A 23,644-nucleotide genomic window follows, 5' to 3' on the forward strand; every position below is an offset into this window, starting at 1 on the left:
TGTTTTCTAGGTAATGTGTGTTACTTTCTTATTTCACCTTTAAGCAAAGCTGTTGATTACATGTATGTACTTCTTAATTGGTTTTTAGGCTTTTTATGGAAATTCTTAATGACTGTTCTGATGTGGATGAGATCAAATTCCAAGAAGATGGTTCTTGGTGTCCAATGAGACCGAAGAAAGAAGCTATGAAAGTATCCAGCCAACCATGTACAAAAATAGAAAGTATGTATAAGAACAGCAGCAGAGGGCAAAGCAGTGAGACTTGTGCCACATTATCATTAACCTTGGCCCCTGGAACCCTATATTTGTAATTCAGCTTGTTGACTTAATCTTTTGGTTATATATAATTTCCCCCAAATGATTTTTATTCTTTCCTGAAGAAATGTGCTAAAGTTTATACCATCTTATCAGCTATTTCATATTGTATTTTTCCTGTGTAGGGTAAGTGAAACATTCATCTAAAATCATTTTAATATATGATGTTTGTTACAAAAAGTCACAAATACATTTATATGGACAGTTTTTCAGAATTGTTTTTAGAGTATTTGTAAGTGAAACCCTAGGTGGAGGTGAGGTTAGAGAGGCTACATCATTGATTAATAACCTTGGTAGTGTGGGGGTGATCACAGGTTAGTTGCTCAGAAAGTAAACAGATTGTTCCCTTCCATTTCTCTGTGGGAAGGAATTTTACCATTGCCTTGATTACCTAGAATGTGTACTTATCCATCAACTGCCTGCATCTGTCCACACTAAGTAGGGAAACTGAGGGCATTTTGAATAATTGAAACTCACTGGTGAACTTAGAGTTTCTTTTTATCTAACAGTCTACTCACTGCATTTCAGTTTTGTTCTGATTACATTTAAGTTCTAACAAACAATGTAATGAATAATTAGAGTAAGAAGAGAGGGGAAAAAATAAAGGATTTATGCCATTATTATTTCTCTGTTATTGATACTGAACCTGAGTGCAGTGTCCAGGGCTTCTCTCATCTTTGAGAAAAATGGGGAGTGATTTACTTAAGTTTCTATTGCTTTTCCATTATCAACTATCATTCTTTTTTAACTAAATACAGAGAATAATACACTTTTCTATGAAAATATGAGTTAACAAATATGGTATATGAGACTATCTTTGTGGGCAGAAAGAACCTATGTGATTAGTAGGTAATTCACAAGAAAAGTTTAAATGTCTGAATAACTTAAGTGAGAGGTTTGGGTTTTTACAGCTTATCAAGGTGAAAGTTTTTATCAAATTCTAGCTTATGGTGAAAAGCCTGTATACTTTCTTTGATATGAGCATAATTGCTAGAATGGAAATACCTGGTTTTGAGCAAACTGTGCCACATGTCTGTGAGAATACACAGCTGGTGAAATCACCTATTCTTGCATGGCCTGAGAGCAGTTCCCTAACCAGCAGTTAGGGAGCTGGTGTCTGTCCATGGGTTTGTGGCTTCACTGTGGCTATGTGTCGTCAGGAATCTACTATACTGAATATACTAGACTCTACGGCTAGAGTTTGTGTTATACCTTTGATTTTTTTTTTTCCTTTTGTTTCCTTACATGTAGGTTCAAGCGTCCTCAGTAAACCTTGTTCAGTGACTGTAGCCAGTGAGGCAAGCAAGAAGAAAGTAGATGTTATTGATCTTACAATAGAAAGCTCTTCTGATGAAGAGGAAGACCCTCCTGCCAAAAGGAAATGCATCTTTATGTCAGAAACACAAAGCAGCCCAACCAAAGGGTTTGTTAATTTATAGTTCACTATTGTTCATTATACTTGCAACTAATTGCTTTTGGGATAGGTTTATAAATGTCTCTTTGGGAAATGGCATAAATATAGAAAGCTATTTTAATTTGCTTTTGTTCAGTTGAAATATTTTCAAATAAGCACATTGTTTATAGGAAAGCAAATTTTGATGTAGAAAATATTTACATCTTTGGAAAGTGAGCGTGTGAGGTATTTATTTCATACCTGAGACTTTTTGTTATTTTCTTGAACCTATTTGTAAGGAAATTTGGTATCTCAGACCAGCATGAGAAAGCCTGGTGTAATGCAGTGTGGAACTGGGAATCTGACAAGTGTAGATGCCAATTTTGGCACCATCACTCACTTGTTCTATTATCCTAGATGAAATACTGAATTTGATTGAGCCTCTTTTTTTGTGTTCTGTTAAATGGAGCTAAATAATGGCTATATTACAGGATTCTTTTCAGGTTTTAATGAGATGATGAAAGAAAGCCTCACTGTCAGGCATGTGGTAACTTCTCAATAAAAATTGATTTCTTTCCCTTCTCACCCTTTCCAGGGAAAAATATGGGCGGGTAGGATGGCATTTTACCTGAATTTTGGCATGGATTCTCTATAAGCTATCTGGCAGAAACCATTATTGACAGTATTAAAAGATAGGTTTAAGTATTTAGCAGTAGTTGCTTTTTCAGAGAGGGTTTGGACCGTGCAAGGAGATAACAGGAGAATTCTCTTGACAGTCCACAAACACATTCTTTTAAACTTGGGTGTTTTAAAGTCATCTTTTTTGGCCTCTTGGTCCACTTACTTTTATAATGGCTTTACCGAGGTATGATTTACATAGGATAAAATGTACCCATCTTAAGTATATAATGCACAATTCAGGAATTTTAGAAGATACATAGAGCTGTGCAGTCGTCACCATGATTCAGTAGTAGAATATTTTCAACACCAAAAAAAACACTTTCCTCATGTTCTCTTGTAGTTTATTCCTATTTACACCCTAAATCTAGGCAGTCTTTTTTTTTTTTTGTCTCTGTGATGCCTGTTCTAAACATTTTATATAAAATGTCTACTTCTGCAACATTTTTTATAGTTTTAAGAATTAAATCTTTTCAGCTACCTTCTTTACTGTTAAAGTACTTATGTTTCCGGATATAGTTTACATATATAGTAAGGGCATATATTTACTTTTATCCATTTAATTAGAATGAGGTGGGATTTTTGTGTTTGTGGAACAAAATGAGGAAATGATTTCAAGTGCGTTTTTTCCTGGCGTGCCAATCATTTATTGCTCCTTTGAAACGAATTGGTTGGTACATCTACAATTTAAATGATAAACAGAACATGAAGAAATAATTTTGAAATGGTTACTGGGGTGGAAAATCAAGGGAATGAATGCTTAGATGTCATGTTTCTGGATTTTTCTCTCTAATGATATCCTTTAGAATATACTGGAAAAGCATGAGTTGCAAGTACTGTAGTTGGCTCATGCCAGGTTGAGAGGTCATGCCTAGCAATGCTGACTCATGAATTGATGTGATCTTGGCGCATGTCTCAGTGGCATGCCACAAGGGTCTGCCCTCTGTCCTTTACCACATTTTTATATGTACTTGATGAGCCCATGAAACAGGAGGGATGGCACATACACAATGGGTGACAAAATTTGAAATGACCTCACTATAAAGAGGAATAAGGATAGTTTACATCTGTGGTCAGCTACTATAGAGATAAATGTTAAGGCTTCTCATCTAGGCTGGAAAGAAAACAAAAACTAACATTGGTAAGTATAAGGTAGAAAATTGTGATTAAACCAGCAACACATGAAAGTTTTTATTTTAAAAGTCTGTATAAAATGCGGCTACCTAGTTCATTCCATGAAGTTCATATAGCCCTTAACACCCAACTCAGACATACACATTAATACTCACATGGAAGAACTCTTAGGAAAAACAGACTCACGTAGAAAGGTAAATGAAAATTCTGAATTCAGTCTTAGGAAATCATTTAATTATATATTAAAATGACATCTGTGACCAAGCAGAGTTTATCCTAGGAGTGCTTTAATATTAGAAAATATACTGATAAGATGGATCTTGTCATAAGGACAACTATATAGTCATCTTCATGGATGCTGGAAAGGCATTCAGTGAATTGCCATTTCTGATAGAAACTCTTTCAAATGTCAGATTTCACTTAAGGATTTGAAGGGTTCATCACTTAACCAATTTGTTCTTAGCATTAATAAAAGAAGCATAGACCAGGCGCAGTGACTCACGCCTGTAATCCCAGCACTTTGGGAGGCCAAGATGGGCGGATCACAAGGTCAGGAGTTTGAGACCAGCCTGACCAACATGATGAAACCCCGTCTCTACTAAAAATAAAAAAAATTACTTGGGTGTGGTGACGCACTCCTGTAATTCGAGCTACTCAGGAGGCTGAGGCAGGAGAATTGCTTGAAACCGGGAAGTGGAGGCTCCAGTGAGCCAAGATCCTGCCACTGCATTCCAGCCTGGGTGACAGAACGAGACTCTGTCTCAAAAAAAATAAAAAAAATAAAAATGAAAGAAGCATAGTGTCCAGGATCCATACCATGCCAGTTTTGTTTCATTTTAGGCTGTGACTCTCAGAGCATTTCAGTCAATGCTGATCATCAAGAATGGTATTAACAAATGAGTATGACCACAGCAGGGGAACAGGAAGGTGAATAGTGGAACCTGGAGCATGACAGACAAGTGGGTCTTACGGATTGAAGCAGTTAAACCAGGAGAAGAGATTATGTGATAGCCACCTTGTAGTTCTTAAAAGGGAGACATTGACTAGCTGGATTAAGTTTATTCCTTGTTACCAGATTTAGGTTCAATGGACTAAAGATACATGGACAGACTTTCTACTGGAGCTTTCTGAACACTAGGAAATTTAATCTTTTGTCCCAAAATCATGTTTTCTGTGTTAGAGTGGCTGCCACCTGTCACAGTGTCATAGTGGCGGCTCATGTTGTGGTTATATCATCTCTGTGATTCTTTCCTACTCTTTAGACTTTTGTGGCTTTGTTCCTGGTTGTCCTTTTATACCCTTTCTTGTGGCTCAGCATCTAAAGTTTTATGGTTTTCCTGTGCTGGGTAAGTTTATCTTAGGATTTCTTGGCCATCAAGGATAGTAAGCAAATGAGGAAGAGTAGAGAATGAGAAAACTTATTCTAATTTACAGCCCCAAAATTATGTGAGCAACTATTTTTTTTAAGTAGAATATATGTGAAAAATAGACAAAAAGGGGTAAGACCTTATATTCAATAAAACATTTACAATCTTGTAAAATACAATATATATTTTCATTTTGGAAACCAAAATTAATATAACAATGATTATCTGTTGAGGACTCCATTTCAGCCTTTAGACTTGTACATAACATAAAGTTGGAAATGTATGAAGATGATCAAATAGGAAAACCAGAACTCTCTTAATCTGTTTGTTAACTGAATAATGCAGTTGATTACTTTAAAATTCAAAATCCTACCTTATTGCAGAAATAATAGCAAAAGGAAAAAAATCATTCATTAAACTTTTACTAAGTATAAGGAATTTCTAAATTGTCCCAAGTAAAATGTCCATGACTTGTGATAGATACTGTAATCACTATTTTACAGATGAGAAAACAGAGTGTAAAAGACTTATAGCATACTATGGTAAAGGCTTCAGCCAGGAACCTAAGGGCATGCAAGGCATTTTGAGAGGGACAGCAGTGGGTAGGGAGGTTGGAGAGGGATAACATGGGGAGAAATGCCAGATGTAGGTGATGGGGGGATGGAGACAGCAAATGTACCTATGCAATAATCCTGCATGATCTGCACATGTACCCCAGAACCTAAAGTACAATAAAAAAGTATGTGTGTGTATATATACCTATATATATATGTGAAATTATAATTAGATATCAATGAGAAACCATTTTGCCAGAGCAAATACATTTAAATTCCCTCTCAACTATTTTTTATTTATTTATTTTGATTTTTTGAGACAGGGTCTTAGTTTGTTACCCAGGCTAGAATGCAGTGGTGTGATCTCGGCTCACAGCAGCCTTGACCTCCTGGGTTCAAGCACTACCCCTGCCTCAGCCCTCCAAGTAGCTGGAACTACTATGCCCAGCTAATTTTTTTGTATTTTTTGTAAAGTTGGGGTTTTACCATGTTGTCCAGGCTGGTCTCAAATTCTCGAGCTCAAGCCATCTACCTGTCGCGGCCTCCCAAAATGCTAGAATTACAAAGTGCATGAGCCACCACGCCTGGCCTGTGAGCAACTATTTTTTAAGAGGTATATTATTTTAGTAAAAATTATTCTTATAAACAATTTTACAAAGCATCAAAGAGAAAGCAAAAAATATCTCAACTAGAGAGAATTATTGCCATTTTGATGGCAGTCTTATTCCCTTTCTTTGCATACCAACTGGAGTCTTTAAATGCAGTCTTATAATAGTTATCAGAAGAAACTTTTAGTTAATCTTAAGACATTTAGAAAACCTCTGATGCTTTGTCATATTCAAAGATAATTTTATATATTATGCCCCTTCCCCACTACTGGAGATTGAATGGTTGCTTTGCCTTAATAAGGCGATATTCTGAAGACAGGAAGCATAATAAGCATAAATCTGTATATCTCCAGATTAATAATCATTAGGAATTGGTAGCAGAATTGAATCTTTTTTATACTTTTATGATCATAAAGTGGGAGCATACAGTGAACTTCAGAGTTATAAATAGAAATTGTCAGTCCTTTGTCAGACATCTGAGTCTGAGGCAAATGTGAGTTTCATGCAATTCTCTGATCCAGCATATAATTTGGACTAGTAATATTTGCAATATAGCAGCATTCTAGCAATTCACATTTGTGTTGTGATATGGATAAAGTTACAAAAGTTTAGAACATATATGTACACTTACATAATGTATACATGTCTCTTTGTGTGTTTACCAATCCTAACAAGAGGCAGTAACAAATTTTAAAAGCTTTAAATCTTTTTATTACCATGTAACATCACATTTTTGCATCCATCATTTTACCATCCATAGCCATTTACATTTTTTCATGGAATCTGTTACTAATATCTGTAAATATATCTATTTTTTGCATAGGCTTTAGAAGCATTTTGTTTCTGAATGTGGTTCTTGTGAAGATTCCCATAGCAAAACCCTGCTCCTAGTATTTAATTTGATAATCCTGACTAATGACTACTTTAAACCACTCTATATAAAGTCAAATTTGTATTAATGGTTGCAACATTCAGTAATGGGAATTAACCAATACTAAATAGTTTAACTTTTCATATGTTTGCTGAGGTTTTAGATGTTGATTTACTAATTTGTATCCCCATTGGATTTTCACATTTCGATGTTTTGACAGCCAGCAGTTGGTATTGCTTAAGTAAGGAGTAGCTATTTAATCATTTAAAGTTTCATGTTGCTAAGTGACAGGACACGTGCAGTTATTAGGTATTACTGTGGGACAGACAGGTGTGTGGGGATATTCACTTGACTCCTCTACAGATGTAAGTCAAGGGGTCAGGGAAGGGAAAGGAACTCTGTTATTGTTATTTATAAGTCTATTTCAAGTTGAAGGGTAAATCAGGATCAAAACAAAAGAAAATCTCCAGTGTGAAATAGCAAAGGAAGAGAAAGAGGAGTGGGAGAAAGACGTTCGTTGTCTTTTTCTTGTACCAGGAAGTCTTCTAGTTTCTTTGAGTGACAGAGAAAAAAAAACATGATAGGTTAAATGTACTTTTTTTTGAGACAGCATCTTACTCTGTCATCTGGGATAGAGTGCAGTAGAACATTCACGGCTTGCTGCAGCCTCAACCTCCTGAACTCAAGCAATCTTCCACCTCAGCCTCCTGAGTAGCTAGCACCTTAGCCATGCTTCAGCACATGTGGCTTTTTTTTTTATTTTTTATTTTTGTGGTTACAAGGTCTCCCTATGTTGCCTAGTCTGGTCTCGAACTTCTGGCTCAATAAATTCTCCTGCCTTTGCCTTCCAAAGTCCTGAGATTACAGGTGGGAGCCCCCTTGCCTGGCTCTAAATGTACTTTTAAGTAGAAACTTTTTAAATTAAATGAAACTTTGTATGTATATATTTTTGGTCTTTAAAAGCCTGCTATTAACATTTTTTAAAAATACCTTTTAAAAGATATTAATACTTTGAGACAGCCAGAATAATCAGAGCCACTTCTTTAGCCCCTTCCCCAGCTCTCAGATATACCCCAATCTGTCTCTCCTCCTTACCCACTGTGTATTTCCTCCAATTTCTCATATAAACTCTTGTGTGTGAGAGGTAGTCTCATGTTATTTGGAAAACTTTTGATGATCTGTTCTTCTGTGATCCCTGTAGAGGACCACTGTTTTCAAACCTCCAAAAAAGATGAGCTTTAGATACAATATAACTTATTTTATATCCTCCCAACTTCTCTTTTCCTCCAGAGTCTGCCTTTTCTAACATTGCTCACATCCTGCTTGTGGTTTTAGATCTTGGAGTAGCACTGGAGGCTAAGAAATCTCCAGATTCTAACCTACAGGCAGGTGGTTGATTTTTGGAAGATAACTTCTTTCTATCTTTATCTACCTCAGGAAAATGCATTTTCAAATACTAGGCTTAGTTATTGCCTCAAGCATATTATTTGTCATAAGCTCCCTAAATGGATCAGTTTTTAATCCAAGATTTCTGAACTCTAGCCTGTGTTATTTATTCACTTTTCTGAGACTAACATAGTTGCCAATTCAACCATATATGTACTCTCAACCATATATGTACTCTCAAGACAACTGTTTTCCACATTGGTAGTGACATCTATTTTTAAGTGGTTTGACATTTAAACTGAGGTTATGAAATAGTTTGTCAGAGTACAAAGAATGTCATGCAAATTGGCATGATTTCTTCTTACCGATGTTTAATAATCAGCAATAACAGAAAAGGGAAAGGATGTCCAGAAGTTGTCAGTCCCAGTCTAGCTTTGTGACCATGGTTCTGCTTTAAGTTTCTAAGACACTTTCTTCATCTTCGTAATGATCCCTTCCAGCTACAGAATTCTGTGCCTTTGTCATTAAGCTTATGATAGTTGACTGGCAGTGCTTTGGGATACTAACCTTGATGTTGTACCCCTTGTTTGCAAGGTAGCCACCATTAACCATAAGACCAGTAATGATGCTCAGTTTCATACATACATTGAAGGATGTCTTTCTTGTGAAGTTGTAGTTATTTACCCTGAGAAAATGCAGGTTAAATAGGAAGAATGCAAAAAAAAAGTCTCTGTTTAAGCTTGAACTTTTTCAAAAATATGTTTAATTATACTGCTTCTTGAAATTATAAAAATGCTATAGTGTATATATTTATATAATACCAATTGTGAAGTATTTATTACATATGTTTAATTTGTATTTTTAGTAGCAAGAAAAGCTCATTTTAAAATCATAAACCCTCTTAGGATTTCACCTGCCTGGTAGGTGCTATCATGGTAGCCAGCATTTTTATTTCTGGATATTATATTTTAAATCCTGAATACTCATCCTCATTTCTGATTGTGGCCTATTGCCATCAAGTTTGCCGGCTTTAAGATTGGGTAATTTTGCTCAGATGATTTCCAGAAAAGATTGCAAATAATTAATACAATTCAAGTTAGAATTGAAGAAATTTGGGTTGTGCTACAGTGAGTAGCTTCACTCATAAAGCTTCCCTGATTTAAATCAAACCTTAGGGGTCTTTCTATGTTAGTTTTAAATTTCTTTATAGGTAAAATCACTGATGCCCATATACATATTACATACACATTAATAAAAGTGACATCTATTTCTATTTTGGATGAAAGTGTTATATCTTATTCCAGCACTGTACATTGTGATTGAATGTCAACTTGCTCTATGTCGCAGCTGCTGTTGAGAGCCAAGATATGTTCATGTTAAAATGAAGACTGTTATGGGAGAGGAGAGGAGAGTGGAGTGCTGTGTAGTGAGTAGCTGCCATATAGTTGTGCTGAAACTAGTGAACAAACGACTGAGAATGCCCACTGGTGCAGCTCTTCTCTCCTGTGAACTAACAGCCAGATTGTTTGTAATTTCCCATGCTATTTAAAACAGGGTTCTCATGTATCAGCCATCTTCTGTAAGGGTGCCCAGTGTGACTTCGGTTGATCCTGCTGCTATTCCGCCTTCATTAACAGACTACTCAGTACCATTCCACCACACGCCAATATCAAGTATGTCATCAGATTTGCCAGGTATGTGGAGAGTTTTATTTTCTTTTGTTTTTTTAATCAAAGTTTATTATTTTTAATTTTAATCTGTGAAGCCAGTATAGTTTTGAAATTTTAAATAGAAATGCTAAGGAAATTTGAAGACGTCATGTAAAGGTCATATCTGTTTTTATACATCACATCCAGTTGTTATTTTAACTACAGAGCAAGCTATGGATTCCTGTTGATGAGAAATATAGTAGAATAATAAATGTTACAGATTTTAGTCTCGCATTTGGAGAATTTGTACTTAAAGACTTTTTCTTGATTTATTTATTATAAAATCTCACAGGTGAGGGGAGAATATTTTCTCATACTCTTCTTGGTAGCTCATCAGAACTTCAGAATATACTGATGTTGTTTGGGGTTGATTTTTTTTTTTTTTATGCTAGCTGTGGATTTTATTCTCCTTACAAAGATAGGGTCTACCATCTGTTTCCCTAGAGTGGGGCTTAATACTTGGGGATATCTTGTATATGTACAGTAGTTTCCCCTTATCCACAGGGGATAAGTTCCAGGACCCCCACTAAATGCCTGAAACCACAGATATTACAGAATCCTATATATTGTTTTCTTTTTTTTTCTATACAGACATACCCATGATAAAGTTGAATTGAATTTTTAAATTAGGCATAGTAAGAGATGAACAACAATAATATTAAAATACAACAGTTATAACAATATGCTGACGTCACTACTCTTGCGCTTTAGTATCATTATTAAGTAAAATAAGGATTACTTGAACACAAGCACTGTATACCAAGATATAGTTAATCTGATAACTTAGATGGCTGCTAAGTGACTAAGAGCTGAGAGCCACTGTACAAAGGAATGGTTCATGTCCTGGGTGGGATGGAGCATGGTGGAGCCAGGACAGCATGAGATTTTGTCAGACTATTCAGAGCCGTGTGTAGTTTAAAACCTATGAATTATTTCTGGAATTTTCCATGTGATATTTTCTGGCTGCAGTTGACCACAGGTAACTGAAATTACAGAAGGCAAAACCCTGGATTAAGTCGGAATCTACTGAATAATATTAAGGTTTCTTGAATTACCTTAGTATCAGGACTTCTGCAACCAAGACCATATTACAAAATTTAAACTTCCCTCTTTTACTCTTCTTCCCTCTCTCTGTAGCCATTGCTTTTGCTGACATTTCTGTCAATTATATTTGAGCAAATTAGAACCAGTACATTCATGACCTCCTTTCTCTTGGAAGGTCCTTTTAGTGGAGTACAATTCTCTCCTCTTGTTACTAGTTTTCTTCTCTAGATTTATGAAGTTAATTTTGACCTATGATATATATTTTTTCTCCCCTTAGTAAGGTCTTTATTTTAAGCAGAATACTTATCCTGTTGGTGGAAATTTGTGTTACTGAAACAATTGATAATTAGCTCAATATAATTTTGCCACCTGAAATTTGTTTCAATTATGTGAATAAAATTTAGTGGACAAGAATAAACCTTTTATAGTATACATTGAAAAAATGGCTTTTAAAAATATTTTCTGCTTCTTAAATATATTCACTCCATATGTAATTTGGGAGTTGGTATTTTAAGAAGTTCTTTATAGACCCAGCTAACACAAGTTATAAAGTATTTGTGAAGTATATACAAAGTCTGATGCTAAAGTACCCGTGAGATTTCATGTCTGTGACAAAGATGGAAACTCAGAGATTCTTAATTCCTAACTGCCTTGTATTACTTATAACCTTGGCTAGTTGGAAGAGTGTCCGCATGTCATCTCAGTATGTGTTATAAGCAAGCATTCTAAAAGAATTTGTTTCCTAAAGACCTTGAATTAAAAATTAATCCTAAAAAAAGATAATGAGCATTTCTGTTTATTAAAACAATCCTACCATTTAGCAGTAGCATAGACACAATTTACAAGTCACTTGCCCTGTTTTTAAATTCTGTAAATCTGGATGATTTTTTAATTTTGGAAAATTTATATTATTTCAAACTTTGGGCATAAAGTGAGAGAGACTATTTCTTTTTAGAAATGTGCAAACTTGAGAAAAATGCAGTAAAATGTGTGTGAACTGGATATTTAGTAAAAATGCATTGCAAGCTGGTATTGAGCAAACAAGACTAATATCCAAGGTTGATATTAAGCCAATATTAACCATTATGGTGTTACTGGTTATTATTGAAAAGCTTTCTTACCAATTGATCACTGAATAGAAGAGGATATATTGTGCTTTAGAAAAATTGCCAGTCTATCATCATATATGATTTATGTAGCAGTTACTATATCTAGATAGTTTAGTTTTACTTTGATTTTATTGTTAATGTTCTCTTTTGTAATTAGTAATTACTTTGGTTTTGTTTTATGTATAACTTTATGTAATTAGTCATACTGTGAAGAGTTTTGGTATTGATAACTTAATAATTTATAATAAAATATTAAATAGAACACCAAGAATGGAGAGATAAAGTTTTAATACATTTCTTAACATTTCTTTTAAACATCATAAACATGAATCTTCTGAATCTGCAGGAGAACAAAGAAGAAATGATATTAATAATGAACTGACGCTTGGAACATCTTCTGATACTGTGCAACAGTGAATATAAAATAAAACAAATAATTTTATTTATGGAGTGGAAAACAGCTTGATTATTTCAAGGAAAAATATGACTGCCTTATTATTGCTAGTGCCATATTGTCAGGTGCGAATGGTGCTCAAAAGTTGTATCATTAAAATTTGAAAGTGCTAAACATATCCATATTTAGTCATGTAGCAGTTATGCTTTGTTAAAGTTTATGGCTCATGTAAGGAAAATGTGTTGTCATCAATGAGGAAAGATGTCTAATGAGTCAGTTTAACAATGAAGCACTTAAAATTTTTAAATTAAAATTTTATCAGTGTTAATAGTGTTAACACTACCTGCTTTTTAGTTAAAAGTAATTAAGCATTTCAACCATGAAGTTCTTAGGAGGGCATAAAAGTATATCAGTGTGACACGCTGCAGTTGAAACTTACGGTGAAATATGAAACAGCATTTTGCTAAACTTATGAAACAAGGCAGTAAAATTTAGTCACTACTGATGAAACTTTATTTCATATAAGACTTGTAATATTCTGCTTAAAATGTAAAATGCAGGAAGACTTTAATGGTTTTGTTTTTTGTTAGAAAGAATAGCATCTAAAATACTACATCAAACTTCACTTTTAGTGCTTGAGGAAAAAAATGGTTTCAGTAAGAGAAATACTTGCATTAGACAGGGTTTATATAGACAGCACCTGTGTAATGCTTGGTAAACAATCTAGAATTCCAACCAAAATTTTAGAAAAATTTCTAGGTATTTTATTATGATGGGCATAAGTCACCACATTCAAGTCTCCATGGATGAGGTATCAAAAGATACAGATCAAGTAAATCTCTTAATTCTTTTCTAAATAGTCTTTATATTTACTGCCACACATGAAATCATCAAAGAGAATTACAGTACATTGAAGAACTGGAATTGAAATAACGAAAACAGGAAAAGTCTTTGGTCCTTAATGAGCATTCTCTGGGGATAGTTTCAATTTTTAATTTCAATTAAAATAAATACACAGGCTTGATATATAATTTTTTAAATGTTTTATATCAGGCTTGTGGATTTTAATTGAAATTATGAAATGGAAATAGTTGAACATTTAGAAAATGAGCATTTTTGAGTGGTTTGGCTTTAGCACACAATATTCCAACAGCATTGTCAATACTTTAGCATTATAAAAAGGTTTCAATTACTATCATGGACGAGAGATACAACAAACAATAAAATGATTGAACACACGAAACTGAAAAAGTATAAAAAGGTAGGAGCTATTGTAAAAATGAAGAAAACTGAAAAACTATGAAAAGGTGGAAGTTCTTGTAAAAATGAAGAAAATATACCATTTGAAGCAGAACAAAATAAATAACATTTCCATAAACATAATAGAAATACTGAAAATGCAAAACTCTGAAGGCATTATAAGGGCTAGACAAATTTTGAATTACCGTTTGGCAGAAGGGGATTTACTGAACAGTATTATTAATATGAAGAAAAAGTCTGCTTATTGAGATATCTTACCTATTATTTTAATAGAGAAGTCATTGGAAAAGTTTGTTGTAATTCTTTTCAGTTTACTATTAGCTCAAACCACTGTATCATAGTGACGGACTTATGAAATGAAAAATTACAGCAAGCTGGGTGCAGTGGCTTATGTTTGTAATCCCAGCACTTTGGGAGGCTGAGGTTGGAAGATTGCTTGAGTTCTGGAGTTCAAAACCAACCTGGGCAACATAGCAAGACCGTGTCTCTATAAAAATAATAATAATAATTAACTGGGCATGGTGGCACATACCTGTAGTCCCTGCTTCTTGGGAGGCTGAGGTTGGAGTATTGCTTGAGCCAGGAAGTGAAGGCTGCAGTGAGTTATAATCGTGCCTCTGCAATCTCACCTCAGCAGCAGAGCAGACTCAGTGTCTCCCAAAAAAAGGAAGAAAAAAATGTATAGCAACAATTTTAAATGCTTTAGAAATCGTTGGAATGATTTCTTTCAGATGATTGGTGCTACAGCTTGTATCACTTGGTAAGCATTTTTGTAGTACCCTTATTTAGAGATTATAAGAGAATAAATATATTTAAATTTTTTGAGTTATAAATTCATACTGGTTATAAATATTTTAAATGTCCCCACTGATATTCTCCATTTTGTATAAAAGCATAATGTCAGACTTTCTCTGTGTGGTGGTTATATTCGGGGTGTCACTGAATGCCAGCATAAAAATTCGTGGAATTGAATAGAAATTGGCATGTCTTAATGACTTATGGTTTCTTTTTTAATGTTTTGAAGTAATTGAAGGGAGTTTAGTCACACAGGGAGGTCTAGGAATGAACTGACTTTGTAGTTTATTACTAGACTTTTCAGACGTGGAATTTTAAATTATTTATTGTTATTTCTTGAATACTTGAATACGTCAGAATTATATTACTGGACAACCTTTTACACATTCCTCTTTTCTAAAACCTAATTGGGCAATTACAGTTCTCTGGTTTAGAAAATTACGTTAGCTCAGAACCCAATAACCCTTGATAACTTAAGCCTGTTAGCACAGCAATTCCCAAGTGTGCGCTTTGTGCAGAGCGTTGGACTGTGTATTGCTCTTGATGTGGGGGCAGTGGGGACAGAGAGCTATCATTGAAATAGATGTCTGTTTAGAAGTGATATTTAGATGAACATCTGTATTTCTGAAAAATAAATATGAAGTATCTTAAGAGCTTAAGTATGGTTTTTTTTTTTTTTTTAATGATTCGAATCTAGATCATTAGCTCATCGTTTTTATTGCTTCTCATTCTGTTAAGTGACAAAAGGGGAAACATTTGTTTTGACTAGTCCTTCTTTGGAAATTTTTGGACTTTTGCCTTTGAGTCTCTGGGAGCTAGTTTTACCAGTTGTTTTATCAGATAATATATTCATCTTTGGGTTTTAAACACTTCAGATATCACTGATCATGGTGTAGCACTTCCCCGTGGCTGAGTGGTAAGCACTTACCACAAATGTTTTGTGATTTGTGATAAGTAAAAATGATTTAGGGAAATAATTCTGGTCTCCAAAATATGAGGCAACTATTAACAAAGCATTTTTGTTTTAGGTTTGGATTTTCTTTCCCTTATTCCAGTTGATCCCCAGGTATGTATCCTGAATTTAAGCAACTAATTTGTATTTGATTGTTGATTATGTCATACTAACTAAAAATGGCCAGTTGCATAAAATCAGGACAGTCAACTCTTGAATTACTTACATTGATGGAAAGGAAGTACTGTGCAAATATTTCATAATTTTATTTGGAGGAATAAAGTTGTTTTTCAGTTCATGATTTTTGTCTTTAATATCTAAATTTTGAATTTAATTTTATTTAGCTTAATCAGTTGGCATCTCTTACAAACATTTGAATGATTAGAATGAATGGAAGCAGTGCTTAGTGGCTGGAAGTTAAAATTTTACAAATACAGTTTTATTTTTTAGCTAAAATATTCTGTACCCAGAAAATTAATAGCTAAATGTGATGAGACAGACTTGACTCATTAACTTGATTCTTCATTGTTTTTAAAGACATTCAAATTTAGACTTTGGGGAGACCCCAGTTTCAAGTTGCTTTATGTCAGTCATCCCTGTTTTCTCAGTCAAAGATGAGAAACTCTAATAGCTCAGAGTCCCAACATGAAGACCTTGCAGTGAGTGTGGATTGCATAGACAGGCTTATAGCAGAGGCAGAGCAGAGGAGGAGAAGGCATGATAAAAGTGAAGGGAGAAAGTGACACAGAACAATAGACTTGGAGAGGAGTTAAGTATAGAAACCTACAGAGGAAGAACCACAGGTCACTGCTTCACAAGCTGCTCAGTCAGCTAAGCACAGGTCCTATATCAGCCTCCTGTTTCAGTACTCTGTTTCTGATTACATGAACAGCACTAGAAATTTGGGCCCATGGTAATATGCAGACTCAGGAATTTCTTGTCATTCTGAGTTGACCTCTTTATAGCAGTATATATAACAAAAGTACCTAGCAAAGGTATCTGTATATCTTTCTAGGAAATTTATTCTTCAGACTTAAAGGATTACTGATTTTTATTTGATCAGTTCTTTTTAAAATTATCTTGGAACCTAGAGGTTTTTATTTCATAGCTCTATTTTGTATACTTAGTAGTGGTCTAACTTACTTGGTGAGTCAGTAGTAGAAGGGTAAGGTGGGGCCTTCAGTTTGCCGTAGAATCCTTAGGTTTTACTACTTGACCTCCATATTATTCCTTAATTCCTGTTATTGTATCTACAATAAGGGATACAAGGTTAGAACTTAAGTGGCTGCAACCTGAGTACTATTAAGAATTCAATGCATAGAGCCTATTGATGGCAGGACTGTAGCATCTAGCACTACTTTCATAAATGAAGAATATCTTTTTCTTACAAGGCAATCAATAACTGCCTGAGAGTTAGCAGGAATAAAATGTAAGCTTCTGGGGTTTGTTCTCGATTTGCTCCCCAGTTTTAGTGGAAAGTTAGAAATTGATTTGATTTTAGAAAAGAGGTTTAATACCTGACAATTCAACTGTCTTCAGAGCTCCTTAGAAGCTCTTTAAGAACTGCTCTTCTCTCCATAACTAATGTCCCTTGATTCTGTGTGTAGCATGGATTTTACTGATGAACCGAAACAGTTATCCTTCCAAAGCATTAAATAACTTGTTCTTTTGAAGGGCAGCTTGAATTTTAGTTATTGCTGTCCCTCTGACTGGCAACTTAAACCTGGGACTGTTTTATTCACGGGTCTTGGAAATCATGTAGTCTAAATAACTTGACTTCTAAATTCCTGTTTTGTAATCCAGTGTCTCTAATGATAAGCTGCATAATCTATAGAATGAGGAATATGAATCAGATTTGCTTACTGATCTTTCATACAGTTGAACTAATGACAAACTTAAAACATCTCTTGCAAGATATCTCTAGGCCTCTTGTTTTGCTGAAGTGCAGTTGTTTCTCACGTAAAATATTCTATACTGATACAATGTTTTTAGCTCATCTCTCTTCACTCCTCTTGGACAATATTAGAGTAGTACACTCAGGTTTGTACTTGTTTGGGATCAGCAGTCAGGATTGTAAGGGGACTTGTGAAATACGAGCACTAGGAAAGGGGTGTTGAGCAGGCATCACAAGGAAGATGAGATTAAATCTTCTTTAACATTTATTGTAAAACTTTGTGATTACCTGAGATAATTTTCTCCTGAGCATCCTGTGATAGCTACTGTGTAGTCTCTGTTTTAGAGTGAATGTTGTCATTCTGATGACACATATATTTTATGTTTATATACAAAGGAGTCCAATGCGATCATTCAGCTGGTCAGCCTTAACATTCATAAAAGATCTGTTTGATATTCAATTCACACTAAGAAAGGCTAACAAATACTTTTTTAAATGGTATTAAGCAAAAATGCCAGTGTAAGCAAAACAATTCTTTCAAAATTGACACCCAACTAAATACAGTTAGGGAGCAAATTCTTTTTGAGATTAAGTATGAATTGTTAATTGGAGGGCCAATATTTAGTATTAAATGACTTCAGTTATTGTTGACATTGTTTGTACTTTTACCTTTGTATGTGGTCAGCAAACAAGTTCCACAAGTTTAGAGAGAATCAAGAATATGCTGCATTATCTAAATAATGTAAAATAGCTAAATTCATGCCACCTTCCACCCAAAGATGTGGAGTTTTGAGCAATTTTTAAATCCCAGTGGGATTTAAATATGTGGCTATTGCTTGTGCATATTTAATAATTTCTAGTCTCTATTTAAAATCAAGTAGCCTCTTCCTCATTGACATCATTGTTTGTTTCAAGCAGTACTGTCCTCCTATGTTTTTGGATAGTCTCACCTCACCCTTAACAGCAAGCAGTACGTCTGTCACCACCACCAGCTCCCATGAAAGCAGTACTCATGTTAGTTCATCCAGCAGCAGGAGTGAGACAGGGGTCATAACCAGCAGTGGAAGTAACATTCCTGACATCATCTCATTGGACTAACGGAGGACTCACTTGATTCTGGGAATCACTCATCAGAACTGCTTTTTCTTGGATTTCTAGTCTTTGGAAACTATTTTTTTTTTTTAACGATTTGTTATTTATTGAAAGTCAAATGGATTCTTTTGCTTTCTGAGGTGAACACAGAAGACTGAAACAAGAACCAAATGACATGCAAGGATTTTTCTTAATCATACTGTACTCTCAGCATCAGATACATTCAGCCATAACTGTATCTTCCTGAGAGATGGATTTCACTTTCGTACATTAATGGATGGAGTCTACAAATCAGTGAAAAAAAGTTTTTGTTATAATAGAGCAATAAATTATGTAAATATTCAAGTAAACTTTTTTCTAATTAAAAAAAAAAAACATTGTAACCACTGATTCTAGAATGACAGCCAATTCTGTTTAACCTTATATGAAGGAAAAAAATATATGGAAAGAACTTACGTTTGCTGAATGAGTCCTTTCCACGGAGATCTGTTCTGTTTCATTGAAGTAATGAAGTTTCAGTAAGTGGCTTTGGGTTCCACTTTTCTTCCTGCAGTTCCACTTTTCTTCATGATCCCATCAAAGAAAAAATGGCATTTGTGTTATGTGTTTTTTTCCTGGTTATCATTTACGCTTTGATGTTGTTTGCTAATTAATGCTGTGTGAAGTTCTGGAATTTGGCTACTCTTCATTGGTGATTATGTTTAAGAGCACTATGCAGATTCTGCCCTGACATAATGTGTATTATTATATTTTTAGTAACTGTACACTCTTCATTCTGGAGTTACAAATTTGAGGCTTACCTTCTCAAAAAAGAAATTCTATACAGCCATTGAATGAAATGTCTTTGAGGTACGGTATGACTGGAATGTTTGTTAGAAATTTGTTAGCACTATCAAATATTGATATCTGGAAGCCAGCAGAAGAGCAGATTTTGGGAGGTGGTAATAACAAAATGTAATTTCTTCCCAGGAACTGAATTTGCTCATTTATTTCACAGAATAGTAATCAAATATTTGTTAAAACTTTGTATTTTGGTAGCACTAACATAGAAAATGTGTTTTAGATTTATGATCATATTTCTCACCAGTGTAATTTCAGTCTCAGCAGAGATTTTCAAACTTAGGGAAAGGGACAGCGTTAGAATTCTTTTTCATTTTTTTAAGAGGAAATCTTCCCTGAAACCACAAAAGACAAAAGAGAATTAGAAATGTTTGAATTAAAGTGGAGAAAGTTTGGGGAGGATGGGCCTGAACCCACTACCTGTCTCAATCCATGCTACCCCAAACACTCCAAGGAACCTCTGAGGTTTTATTTGGTGCACTTTGAAAATTTATCTTCTATAGTGTGTGTGTTTGGTTTTAAATCACACAGAAAACTGGGTTTTACTCTTAGAGAAACATTTTCATCTAAGTTTTACAGTTTGCATCATTTGACCTCCTAAATCATTTTTGAGTTCACAAGGATTTAGTACTTTTCTGTTTAGCTTTCTCTCTCTAAGCTTTATCTACCTTAAAAACAAAGTCCTTTTTTTGTTTTTAATGGCCAGTCTAACCAATTGATCTCTCAAACTGAAGTGCCCAGGTGAGGACTCTTCTATTTCAGTTAGAATAGGGATGTAATACTTAAGAGTTGGTACAACTCCAAGGAGCTGACTTGTTTTTGCTTGTTGTTGTTGTGTCCTTTTTTTTTTCCATCTTCTCAAGTTTCCATGGCCTTTGTGTGCTCTTTTTACATTGATTTAATTTCATGTGGTTTTCCATATCATCCATTCTTTGGCTACACCGTCTCCTTATTCAGTGGATTATCCCTTTGTGGGGACTGCTTATTTTAAAGACTTGGGGGGGAAAGCCCCAAATCTTCCAATAGTAGTTGCACCATTGTTGCCAGTTTTACCTTCTTAGTCATTACATTTCCAAGCCATGTTGAAGTTTTTTGGTCCAGATATAGTATTTCTTTCTAATAAAATTTTATTTTGCTGCCCTAAATACAGGTGCAATTTCTGTTGACTCTGTAATCAGATAGAAAATGTTTAATGTGATTTGTGTGGTATAATTTGTTAATAAAGAAATGATGTATATTTGTTATTTTGTTATGCTTTAGATTGTCAGACTCCCCCAATTTAATGAACAAAGCTTTATAAAGTAAATGAGAATATTAATAGAAATTAGTTTATTTACTTGGTTCTTATAACTGATACCTCTGTGCTTTTGTAATTGTGATTTTTTTTTTTTCTTTTTCTGTGAACAGTTTTAATGTTCAGTTTTGGAGTTTTACACTGAAATTACATATAAATTTTTAATTTATCTCATACAGGCAACTAGCATTTTAAAAAATATAGTTGGAGGCTGGGTGCAGTGGCTCACACCTGTAATCCCAGCAATTTGGGAGGTCAGCGTGGGTGGATCACCCAAGGTTGGGAGTTTGAGACCAGCCTGACCAACATGGAGAAACCCTGTCTCTACTAAAAATACAAAATTAGCTGTACGTGGCAGTGCATGTCTGTAATCCCAGCTACTCGGAACACTGAGGCAGAATCACTTGAACCTGGGAGGCGGAGGTTGTGGTGAGCCAAGAGTGCCCCATTGCACTCCAGCCTGGGCAACAAGAGTGAAATGCTGTCTCTAAATAAATAAATAATACACTTTGAAGTTTATAATCTTAAAATTGGGGCTTACATTGTGTATCTGTCTTTGGACATTAGTACTTTATGCCTTTGGCCTTATGACAAAGACATAATCATGACGGTTAAGCCATCAGCCTTTAATATGGTCCCTGTTTCTGTCCAGACCCTGACTTTCTAGTAGTTTATTTTTCTAGCCCAGATTTCTGCTCAACCAAATATAAGGGAATTTCAGAGGGGTCATCTTAGCTGTCACCTACATTCTGTCAGCCAACTAGTGATTCTCTGGAATGTCTTAGGAAAGGAACAGTAATTGTCAGTCTTCTAAAGTCAAATTTTTTTATCTTTTTCACTTAGAAATATGAAGGACTTTTCTTGCTCTGGTAACCCCCCACAGTGTAATTGGTGCTGAAAATAGCTTTGTGCCTGAGGTCTGCTTTCACTCACTTTCTGACCTTTAGATGAGCCACTTCAGGGTTTTCTGGCCAGAAGTTATAAAAACTTGGCATCTATCCTAAGATAATTGTAAAGGCAAAATCAAAGCATTGAGGTGAATTTAGGTTATATGGCACTTATCTGGTAATGTGTTTCAGAAAAGTTAGAATGAAAATATGCATGGGTAAGGGATAGTGAGTATAAGTTGATTTGTAATTCTTGGTATAAAACTCGAGTTTTTCTTAGTCTTGAGGAATTTGAAGAAAGGTAAAATGTTGGATTTTAAGTGAAGTAGGATTGAACAGGGACTGTTTTGACTTGGACATTCAGACCTTTCAGACACTGAACACCATTTCTAACCAAGTTGTCTTCTGCCAATAAAGTATTCATTAGTTGACATTTGTTTGTATTTTAAGTAAAGTCAATTTTTTTAGAGCATTAATTTCACAGGTATGCCTTTCATTTCTCTAGCCTTCAGTTGGTAAAAAAAGCACTTAGCTGGTCCATTCTTTCTTTAGTAAACATTTTTATTTTCTTAAATTTTCCTGCAAGGTTTTCTACATTTTCATGGAATGTCATAATGGCATTACCATTATTTTCCAGCTCTTCATCTTAAAAAAATGTAGAGCAGTGCACCGTTTAAACATGTCTGACACTGGATTTAGTGGTCCTGCGTCCATGTGATATGGGAGCTTTAAGTTGTCATTTAGATTGATGTTTGGTAATTCAACCTGATTCATCATCTTTTTTACTACAGTTCTAAATGAATGTGGTGAAACAGGTAGAAAAGAATTAACCGTTTCTCTGCTTTTTGAATCTAATGCTCCTGCCAAGTGTCTGGTTTGTAACACCCCCCCCACACACACTTTTTTAGGAACCTGCAGTTCCTAAAAGAAATAAAGCTGTATAAAATGTCCATTCTTTAATGCTTGCCTGGTTAAATAGTGTTTGTTTTTTCTGTTTATGTCGATAGTACATGCTCATTGTGGAAAATTTAGACAATACAGAAAAGTGTAACAATTGACTATAATTCTGTTACCAGAAAAAAATCACTTTTGCTATTTTTGCATATTCCTTGCTAGTGTCTTTGCTACTTCTGCATATTTTTACATAGTTTCATCATTCTCAGTGTAATATGTATCTTGGGGTTTCCCCCTCAATCTACAGGCATTATTCCATGTCATTAAAAACTGTGTCAACTATTATTAATTTTATGGTACTCCATTGTTATGGATGTGCCATAATTCATATAACGTTTCCCTATTTTGAAGAGTTTAGATTGTATCTCATATTACCACAGTGAATGTTTTTGTGTATAAATTTCTTTCTTAGGATAAAATCCTGGAGGTGGACGTTTTGGTGAAGGGTATGAACACTTTTATAGTTCTTGATTCATATCACTTTTCCGAATGGGTATGCTAATTTGTAGTCCAACTAGATGGTATAAGAAGAGTGGTCTAGCCATAGTTTCCAAGAACATACAACATTTTATCTTTATGCAGGCATCACACTAAGACTTGCCCTTCTGATCCTGTGGAACAGGGTTAACTAATTTGTAGATCAAAGCCAGAGACTTTCCCAGGCTTTCTTAGTTTTAAATATATCTGACATGGGCTGGGCACGGAGGCTCACGCCTATAATCCCAGCACTTTGTGAAGCCACGGTTGGTGGATCACCTAAGTCAGGAGTTCAAGACCAGCCTAGCTAACATGGTGAAACCCCATCTCTACCAGAACTACAAAAATTAGCTGGATGTGGTGGCAGGCACCTATAGTGCCAGCTACTTGGGAGGCCAAGGCAGGAGAATCGCTTGAACCTGGGAGGTGGAGGTTGCAGTGAGCTGAGATTGTGCCACTGCACTCCAGCCTGGGTAACAAAGTGAGATTGTCTCCAAAAAAAAAAAATATTTATGTATATTAAATATATGATATATATGATCTGACATATTTCAGAAGCACATATGGCTATCCAACCTTTTCACATGATTTTTCTTGCACTGTAAAGTTGCACAAATATTGTCAAACTGTGTTTTCC

The 23,644-nt window shown here is 34.9% G+C and overlaps 1 protein-coding gene and 1 long non-coding RNA gene across 10 annotated transcripts in view; one reads left to right on the forward strand and one right to left on the reverse strand.

Moving 5' to 3' along the window:
* The window catches only part of PIAS2 (protein inhibitor of activated STAT 2), a 170,338-nt gene that overhangs the window by 97,067 nt on the left and 49,627 nt on the right, over positions 1-23,644 (forward strand). For 3 of the 9 annotated variants that reach the window (XM_032245231.1, XM_032245229.1, XM_032245226.1), the window contains 5 exons: positions 89-222; positions 1,567-1,738; positions 9,861-10,000; positions 15,646-15,683; positions 18,379-20,639. In XM_032245231.1, the coding sequence (XP_032101122.1) occupies positions 89-222; positions 1,567-1,738; positions 9,861-10,000; positions 15,646-15,683; positions 18,379-18,561 (667 nt within the window). In that variant the 3' untranslated portion in view covers positions 18,562-20,639. Of the gene's footprint in view, positions 1-88; positions 223-1,566; positions 1,739-9,860; positions 10,001-12,514; positions 20,640-23,644 lie in introns of those variants that run through there. The other 6 variants (XM_032245233.1, XM_032245232.1, XM_032245230.1 and 3 more) reach the window with 4 other exon arrangements.
* On the reverse strand, positions 3,599-9,561 carry LOC116528115. The gene is made up of 3 exons (XR_004258862.1): positions 9,548-9,561; positions 5,194-5,198; positions 3,599-3,684 (listed from the first exon to the last, which is right to left on the reverse strand). It is a non-coding gene; the product is annotated as an uncharacterized LOC116528115 (long non-coding RNA).

This window comes from Sapajus apella, unplaced genomic scaffold (genome assembly GCF_009761245.1).
Source record: "Sapajus apella isolate SASKATOON/1434 unplaced genomic scaffold, GSC_monkey_1.0 scaffold57, whole genome shotgun sequence".
Classification (NCBI taxonomy): domain Eukaryota; kingdom Metazoa; phylum Chordata; class Mammalia; order Primates; family Cebidae; genus Sapajus; species Sapajus apella.